The sequence below is a fragment of the Bos mutus genome, chromosome 27, assembly GCF_027580195.1.
Source record: "Bos mutus isolate GX-2022 chromosome 27, NWIPB_WYAK_1.1, whole genome shotgun sequence".
Taxonomy (NCBI): domain Eukaryota; kingdom Metazoa; phylum Chordata; class Mammalia; order Artiodactyla; family Bovidae; genus Bos; species Bos mutus.
In genome coordinates, this window is record NC_091643.1 from 12,329,913 (window position 1) to 12,338,737 (window position 8,825).

At 55.4% G+C, this 8,825-nt stretch overlaps 1 protein-coding gene across 2 annotated transcripts; it reads left to right on the plus strand.

Annotated features, from left to right (window-relative positions):
- The first annotated feature begins 2,556 nt into the window (after window positions 1–2,556).
- Window positions 2,557–5,718, plus strand: ADRB3 (adrenoceptor beta 3). Of its 2 annotated transcripts, XM_070364426.1 has the most exons (3): window positions 2,557–4,411; window positions 4,896–4,957; window positions 5,139–5,718. In XM_070364426.1, the coding sequence occupies exons 1-2, from the start codon at window positions 3,141–3,143 to the stop codon at window positions 4,939–4,941; spliced, it is 1,317 nt and encodes a 438-aa protein (XP_070220527.1). In that variant the 5' UTR covers window positions 2,557–3,140; the 3' UTR covers window positions 4,942–4,957; window positions 5,139–5,718. The 2 variants fall into 2 exon arrangements, with proteins under 2 accessions (XP_070220527.1, XP_070220528.1); XM_070364427.1 differs by lacking the exon at window positions 4,896–4,957 and having other exon boundaries at window positions 2,985–4,411; window positions 5,139–5,716.
- Window positions 5,719–8,825: the final 3,107 nt, after the last annotated feature.

Consider the following 8,825-nt stretch of genomic DNA (forward strand, 5'->3'; position numbering starts at 1 on the left):
CAAAGGCATATATATTTTTTATTGACCTTACGTAAAATATTAGCAGAAAGATAAACAGGAGACTAATGGTGGCTACTATTAGGGAGGTGAAAACTGAGATGGCAATTTTCTAGTAAATGATTTCGTGTATTTTGATGGCTGAATAACGTGAATGCATTACAGATTCAAAACATAAAATGAAGAAACACAAAAGCACAAGAAGAAGAGACCCAAGTGATGAAAGATGGACTCCTTCCTGCCGGGGAGCCCCAAGGCCAGGGGTGGACGGTGGGTGGGGTGGGGGATGGGCCGGCCAGACTGAGAACATTGAGGGGATGGGCCAGAGCAGAGGAAAAGCTCTCCAGGTGCTGGGCACTGCTGTCTGCTGGCGCGTAAAAGCCTTCAAAACAGGGGCCAGAATTCCTCTCCCCACAATCTCCGTTGGTTATAGGCCTAATCATTCCCTAAAGGCAGGCACACGCATGTGGTTTGGGAAATCTTGTCTTTCTTGAACGTAAATATTGGAACACACTTCCTCAGATTAACAAGGTCACCCCTAAAGCCATGGCAGCCTTTGAAGCGACTTGACTTCCTGGCACCCCTCTCCTTTCCCCCCAACCAACTCAGATGTCCTGAAAACAAAAACACCCCAAACCTTGCTGAATGGCTGGGATTTGTTTTAGAGGTTACTCTTTGAGAATCTTCTGACACCCCTTGGAGATAACTGGCAACACTCTGGGGTATTGCAAAACCTGACTTTGGGGGAACTGCCCTGACGGTGGGCAAGAGGCCTCCGTCAAGAGGTTAAGACTCCGGCCAAGTGTGACCTGCGCTGCTCGGCAGGATTGTGCGAGGGGTGAGGAGGAGAGGCTGGGCCTGCCGGGGGTACAGCCTGGGCACGGAAGGCATTTGCTTGGGAGCCACTGACCAGCCCTGCTCGCGGGTGAGCACAGGGTCCCTGGGAGATGACACGGGTTCTTTTTCCTTGGGGATAATTTTAGGTCTTCACTTCGCCTCCAGTCTCTCCAACTCCCAGCCCCTGGCTCGGCCTCCCAGAGGGATTGCTGAGACCAGTGACTCGACAGGGTACTGTTGAAATATAGAGCTCTTCAAAAGAGACTTGCTAAGGCATGGCCCTGGAGGCTTTTTCCATGATATTTTCCCCCTTTTCTCCCATTGTTTCTGGAGAGGAAGCAAGATGGCTCGAGGATCAGGTTCTGGTAGGATTTAATAAGGGTATCAGATCTTCCTGCCCTTCAACTTTAACCTAGGGGCGTGTTTTTCAGCTTCATCTCCCCACACCCAGTTTGAGAGGAACTGGCTTAGAGACAGAGCTTGGCTGAGAACCAGTCTTCGGTCTGGGGGAGGGGAGGTGGGGGAGGAGGCCCTGGGCTTCTTAGGTTCGGGGAACCTTTGATGTCATTGTAGGAGAGACTCCAGCAGGCATTCAAGTGCCAGGCCTGCGGTGCCACACACTCCGAGATGCCATGTGTGAAGTCCTCACCTCAGTGTCTTCTAATTTTTAAAAGTTCATGAATAAAATCTTCAGGGAAGTAGAGAAGACTTTGCCACGGTGATGGAAGATTTGTGGAGAGCTGGGAGTGATGGTGGATAAGACTCAACCTGGAAGCCATTGGTTCTTTTTATGTCTTCCCTGGGTCTCAGTCGTGGCAGGTGGGATCTAGTTCCCTGATCAGGGATCGAACCTGGGCTCCCTTCCATTGGGAGTGTGGAGTCTTAGCCACTGAACCACCGAGGAAGTCGCCTTCATTCTTTACTTTTGGCTGTGCTGAGTCTTCATTGCTGCTGGGCTTTCTCTAGTTGTGGTGAGCATGAGCTACTGTTCCTTGCCGTGCACAGGCTCCTCAAAATGGTGGCTTGGTGCAGTACTTGGGCTCAGTCGTTGTACCACAGGGGCTCATTAGCTGTCTCTCATGGGCTCCAGAGCATGGGCTCAAAAGTTGCAGCCCAGGGGCTTAGTTGCCTGCATGCGGAAATCTGCCCGGACCAGGGATCGAACTTGCATACCTTGCATTGGTAGGCAGATTCTTATCCACTGTGTGTGTTAGTCCCTCAGTCGTGTCCAATTCTTTGTGACCCGATGGACTGTAGCCTGCCAGGCTCCTCTGTCCATGGGATTTTCCAGGCAACAATACTGGAGTGGGTTGCCATTTCCTTCTCCAGGGGATCTTCCCGACCCAGAGATCTAACGCGGGACTCCCGCATTGCAGGCAGATTCTTTACCATCTGAGCTACCAGGGTATGGACTGTACCACCAGAGAAATCCCCATTCATTCATTTTCAGCACAACTATAAGAGAAGCGTTTTAAGAGAAGGGGTCCATCTAGAAGTTTTCTCCGTGGAAAGTGTGGGGAAGGGGCAACATGGAGTGGGGAAAACAGAGAAATGGAAACTCGTAGCATCCTGGGCTCAGTTCAGAGGTCAAATCCAAACTCAAATGAGCAGGCAATCATAAAGACTCCTGGAAAATGGAAGATTTTTTTTTTTTCCAGTAGCTGAAAAGGGAAAAAAGAAAGAGAAAGAAAAGTAAGACTAGAATGACAGGGGAGGTAAGTGAATAGAAGGGTAGAGGCCAGATCTCATGGAAGGAGGTCTTGGGAGAAGACGGAAGAAGCCGGTGTCCTCTATGACTTACAGAGTCTCAGGGGAGGATGCCTGCGTGGAGGAGGGGCTGCTGTGGGTCCTTTCCTTTGCCTCCAGGGGGTTACCTTTCCCTCCTAAGCGGTAAGGGGGCGGGGGCTCTTCCTTCCCCGAGCGATGCTCCCGGACCTTCCCGGGAAATTGATACAGAGTTCCAGAAAGCCAGTGCCGCCAGAGAGCGGGGAGCTGTCACGGCAGGAGAGGGGCACGTCGTAGCAGAAAACACACGGCGTGACTTTACTCTTACGAATCTTACTGAGGGTTTGACTAATAGGAAAGGCGGGCGTCCATCTGGCTTCAGTCCCCACGGCTCGATTCCCGCTCCGGAGGCCCAGCGTGGAGCCTATTGGCCGCGGCCCCTTTAAGAGCCGCCACTCCCCCACCCCCACCCCTCCCCAGCGGTGGCACCCAAGGGGTGGGGGTGGCGGGGAGACTGTGCGTTCTCGGCCGGTCAAACTGGGGAAGATGGCCCAGGCCAGGGAAATCGCTCCCACGCCCCGATGCCCCCGCCGCTGAGCAGGGTGAGCTGGGAGACCCTTTCCCTCATTCCTTCCCGCCCCACGCGCGACGCGGGGATGGCTCCGTGGCCTCCTGGGAACAGCTCTCTGACCCCGTGGCCAGATATCCCCACCCTGGCACCCAATACTGCCAACGCGAGTGGGCTGCCAGGGGTGCCCTGGGCGGTGGCGCTGGCGGGCGCGCTGTTGGCGCTAGCGGTGCTGGCCACCGTGGGAGGCAACCTGCTGGTAATCGTGGCCATCGCCCGGACGCCGAGACTCCAGACCATGACCAACGTGTTCGTGACTTCGCTGGCCACAGCCGACCTGGTGGTGGGGCTCCTGGTCGTGCCCCCGGGGGCCACGTTGGCGCTGACCGGCCACTGGCCCCTGGGCGTCACCGGTTGCGAGCTGTGGACCTCGGTGGACGTGCTGTGTGTGACCGCCAGCATCGAAACCCTGTGCGCCCTGGCGGTGGACCGCTACCTGGCCGTGACCAACCCGCTGCGCTACGGCGCGCTGGTCACCAAACGCCGCGCCCTAGCAGCCGTGGTCCTGGTGTGGGTCGTGTCCGCCGCGGTGTCGTTTGCGCCCATCATGAGCAAATGGTGGCGCATCGGGGCCGATGCCGAGGCGCAGCGTTGCCACTCCAACCCGCGCTGCTGCACCTTCGCCTCCAACATGCCCTACGCGCTGCTCTCCTCCTCGGTCTCGTTCTATCTTCCGCTCCTGGTGATGCTCTTCGTCTACGCACGAGTTTTCGTGGTGGCCACGCGCCAGCTGCGCTTGCTGCGCCGGGAGCTGGGTCGCTTCCCGCCAGAGGAGTCTCCGCCGGCTCCTTCTCGCTCCGGATCCCCTGGCCTGGCGGGGCCGTGCGCCTCGCCCGCAGGGGTGCCCTCCTACGGCCGGCGGCCGGCGCGCCTTCTGCCTCTGCGGGAACACCGCGCCCTGCGCACCTTGGGGCTCATCATGGGAACCTTCACTCTCTGCTGGTTGCCTTTCTTTGTGGTCAACGTGGTGCGCGCCCTCGGGGGCCCCTCTCTGGTGTCCGGCCCCACTTTCCTCGCCCTTAACTGGCTGGGCTATGCCAACTCTGCTTTCAACCCGCTCATCTACTGCCGCAGCCCGGACTTTCGGAGCGCCTTCCGCCGCCTGCTGTGTCGCTGCCGGCCGGAGGAGCACCTCGCCGCTGCCTCCCCGCCCCGAGCCCCCTCCGGCGCCCCCACGGCCCTGACCAGCCCCGCTGGCCCCATGCAGCCCCCACAGCTCGACGGGTAGGTAATCGAGGCGAAGGGATCAGGAAGCTTTCTGTATCTCCGCTGGTCAATTTTTTTTGAGTTCGGGGTTCGGGAGGAGAAGATGGGGCTGAGGAGGGTCTTTGCAATCAAGAGAAGGGGGGCACAGAGTAGGGAATCAAAGTGGAACCCAGAGCCCTTTCCTTTCCCGTTTCCTACCCACCCTGCCAGGGCGGGGCGAGGGGGGCGGTGGAAGCAAAGGAGGCGGCCGGGTGGTTCTCCAGCCCAGGAACAACAGTGCGCCCGAAGGTGCCGCGGTGCGGAGGGCACCCGGCTCGACCGGTCAGCTCTAGTTTTGGTTTGCTAGCTTAGTTCTTTCTCTGCCCAAATTTCTTACCATCTCGCGGGCTGGCTTAGACTTGCCGAGAAGACTAGAGGGCAACCCCCCATCCCCCACCCCACCCCACCCCACCCCCGCGCCCGTCCCCAAGCCTTCGGGCTTAGTTCTGGTTTCTTTGAAAAGTCTGATAGCCCTGAAGGTGAGGATTCGCTTCCGGAATGAAGGCTAGGCGGGCTGAGGAAGCTGTGAGTGCAAATTCTTCCCCAGTAGGAAGCGGGTCGGGTTGGAGTTGGGGGTGGGCTTTATGGCTCGGTGGATCCCAGAGGGGCTTCCCAAGGTCCCTGACCAACGCCCCCCCCCACCCCCAACCCTCGTTCCCACCCTTTGCCCCCTCACCCCAAGGTACTGTTATCTCCGTTTTTTCAGGGCTTCCTGCGGACTTTCTTAGGCCTTGAAGAAACAACTCCATTGATCCGGAACCTTTGGAAAGCCTCTGGCCGGCCTCGGTTCAGAATGAGCCCCGTGGAGTTTCCCAGCTGGAAAACTCTGCCCTCCCCAGCCTGACGACTGGGTCCTGGGAGGAGGCGCGGGGGCTGACTGGGGAGGGGAAATCCTTACCAAGTGGGTTTTCGCTCTCTTTCTGAGAGAAGTTTTCTACACCCCAGCCCTGAACTTCACCGCTACCTCAGCAGCTCCCGCGTCTGGCTTCCCATGCCCAGGTGCCCGGGCAGGAGCTGGGCTGCGTTTAGCCCCGGAACCCGCACCTGTCCCACTCGGGTGCTGTGTGCGCAGGGGCAAGGCGGGCACCTTCATTCTGTTCCTTCTGCCGCCCAGACCCTAAGGAACCCACCGGGGTGCTGGAGGCCCAGGCTGAGAAGAGGAAGGTGGGGAAGGTCACGGTTTGGGCTTCTGTCCCTGGCTTCCTCACTGTAGACACACCTACCTCACAGCAGTTTCAGGACTTTACTTTAGCCTTTGGGGTGGGGGTGGGGGGGCGCTCCTGGTTTCCTGGGAAGGTGAACCATTAGAATGGGTCCCTTTTCCTTTTGAAATCAAATTAATAAATGTTACTGAATGCAGTTTATCCATCGCCCTCTTTCTCTCCCTTTGTTTTCTCTGTGTAATCCACTTAATCCTTTCATAGAGCTGCCTCTGTGACAGAGGCAATAAATTAGGCCTAATCCTTGTCCCTTTCTTCTTGATCCTCTTGAAACAAAGAATGAAAAGTCTTTTGGGGTGAAGGAGGCAGAGTGAGCCTTTGACACTCCGATCTCCCGACCCTGGAGGCCGTTCTGCCCTCGGGATTCACTGAAGTGCCCGCAGGAGGGTGGGGTTTGCTGTGCCAGGGATCAGGGCACATGGAGCTCTTGCGCTACAAGCCAGAGGTGGATTCATAACATCCCGCTGCCACCAGGAACCAGCTTTGTCCTGTGCTGTACGTGTGTGTGGCAGCACAGACCATTGTTTGTGTTGGGCAGATGTTCTTGGGTTATAAATATATTCTGACATTTCTTATCCTTTCCATAACCTCTATTAACCTCTACCTTCCCACTCCCTTTCCTGGGCAGCAGAAATCTGTATTATCTTCTTGAACTAAAACTGGAGTTCCAAGTTTGAGCTCCTTGATAATATTTTTCCCCCCTTATTCCAATTTTATGAATCTTATCAGGCAGTTTCCAGGGAAAGAAAATTTCTATGGAAACCCCCCGGGTCATTTGTGAGTTCTTATTTAGACTCCGTGAGCAGAGACCATTGTCCAGGCTGATTTACGGGAGAGACAGTAAATCAGTAAAAGTTGAACGAGCTGGGTGACGGCAGCATACAATGCATTGGCTACCTTCAGGGGCTCCAGGGTTATAAAACTTTGATTGGCCCTGAGGATAAGCTCAGTGGATTTCCACATATGGGTGTTCCCTGTGAACTGGTCCTGGCCTTAGCTGCTTTCTTCTGTCTAGGAGTCCAGGTTTTATTTCTTAGGATGTTTGCATACCAAAGATGACTTTCTCCTTCACTCAGCAGTACGAGGTCTCTGGTGTCTGAGGTGTGGAAGGTTTCTTGGCAAAGACTCAACTGTTGAACCTTTAGTGGAGAAGGAAGTCTCGCTTTAGCCTGAGCATAAGTAAGAGGGCCTCTTCTCTCTCCCCATCTCTGGATATTTTCCCAACATCGCTGAGGGAAGTTGTCCAGTCGGTGCCAGGGTGCTAGGCGGGGGAGAAGAATGATTTGGGGGCAGGAGGGTGCTCTGGTTTGTAGAATGGTCCTTGAACGCCATCCAGGAGCTCACAGGGCTTGAGTCTTACTCGATACGCACCCGTGTGCCAGCTGTCAGGTTCCTCTGGAGTGTTTAGACTTGCGCTGGAGCTGTGGACTCTGTCTGCCAATTGTCACCACTGTGTCTGACAGGTGGAGAGGCAGCCAGCCACTCCGGTCATTTCTCCAGCAACTTGCTGTCAGGTGTCAGGCCAAGGGAGATTTATACCCTTGGATGTTGAGTGGGTTGCTCTCTGTAGCACGGGCCCGGAGCACTTGAACTGGGGAAGACAAACAACCATCGTCTGAACCTAGAGATGTGAAGACTTGCAGATGGTGCTAGTGGTGGTGTGTGCTCAGTGGTGCCTGACTCTTTGCGACCCCATGAACTGTATAGCCCTCCAGGTTCCTCTGGAATTTTCTAGGCAGGAATACTGGAGTGGTTTGCTCTTTCCTCCTCCAGGTGATCTTTCTGACTCAGGGATCAAACCTGCATCTCTTGCAATGGCAGGTGGATGCTTTACCACGGCACCACCTGGGACCAGTGAGGGAAAAAGGGTCCATGGAACCGCTGGCTCTGCCTGAGCAGAAGTGACAAGGTGGGAGGAAACGGGATGAGGAGTGACTGGCTTTTTCAGAGGGAACCTGCCTTCTGCAACCTCTGAGACCGCTGAGGAGCAGGCAGAGTTAGGGGGAGGGTGTTGTTGATAACACGCTTTCCTAGGACTCTCCCGTGGTAGGTTCTTCTGTGATGTGCACGTGTGCTAAGTTGCTTCAATCGTGTCCGACTCTTTGCGACCCCATGGACTGTAGCCCACCACGTTCCTCTGTCCATGGGATTCTCCAGGCAAGAATACTGGAGTGGGTTGCCATGCTTTCCTCCGGCAGATCTTCCTGACCCAAGGATCAAACCCACGTCTCTTATGTCCCTGCATTGGCAGGCGGGTTCCTTACCACTAGCGGCAGAGTCCCTAACCTTTTTGGCACCAGGGACTGGTTTCATGGAAGACTACTTTTTCACAAAGTGGTGGTTGGTCGGGGGGGAGGTGTGTGTGGTTATTTCGGGATGACTCAGGTGCATTACATGTATTGTACATTTTATTTCCATTATTATTACATCGGCTCCACCTCAGATAGTCAGACCTTAGATACCAGAGGCTGGGCACCCCTGTTCTGGGGAACAGTGGTAAATGCAGTCTGTGGTCCTCGTGGGCAGTCACGGGATGAACATTCCACACCAGCTTCATTCCTCAGCCTTTACGGCGTCTAGCAGTTTCTTTCTCTCGGCCTGCGGGCACAGGTAAAGGCCATGGAAATGGTGCCCTTTATGGCTCCATCCTAAAAGCCAGAGATGTAGGCTCCCTTCTCAGATCCCTGGGCAGGGGCAGTATGTCTGTGTTTGTGTGTCTGTCCAGCGGAGAAGCGGGAGTTGGCAGAGGCTGTACAGACCTGCCAATGGCCTCCCTAGCCCCCTGCCAAACCCCCTGGGGATAGTCTGCCTTAGGCCAGCTAGTGAGTAGTTGAGGTGTGATGTGAAACTGTTTGATTAGCAGCAACTCCAGAAAGCCATCGGCTTTTTCATAGTTCATCCTATTATGGGATGAAAGAAAATCAAAACGCATTCCTAAGTTTCCGCATCTATAAAGTAAGTGAAAGAAAGTGAAAATGAAGTCGCTCGGTCGTGTCCAACTCTTTGCAACCCCGTGCACTGTAGCCCACCAGGCTCCTCTGTCCATGGGATTCTCCAGGCAAGAATACTGGAGTGAGTTGCCGTTTCCTTCTCCAGGGGATCTTCCCGACCCAGGGATCGAACCTGGGTCTCCTGCATTGCAGGCAGACGCTTTACCCTCTGAGCCACTAGGG

Excerpts from the sequence above, each read along its gene's own strand:
- ADRB3 (XM_070364426.1), top strand. The coding sequence starts at position 3,141 with ATGCCCCCGCCGCTGAGCAGGGTGAGCTGGGAGACCCTTTCCCTCATT. Across the intron at positions 4,412-4,895 it reads CAGCCCCCACAGCTCGACGG|TCTGATAGCCCTGAAGGTGA; the intron begins GTAGGTAATCGA and ends TTCTTTGAAAAG.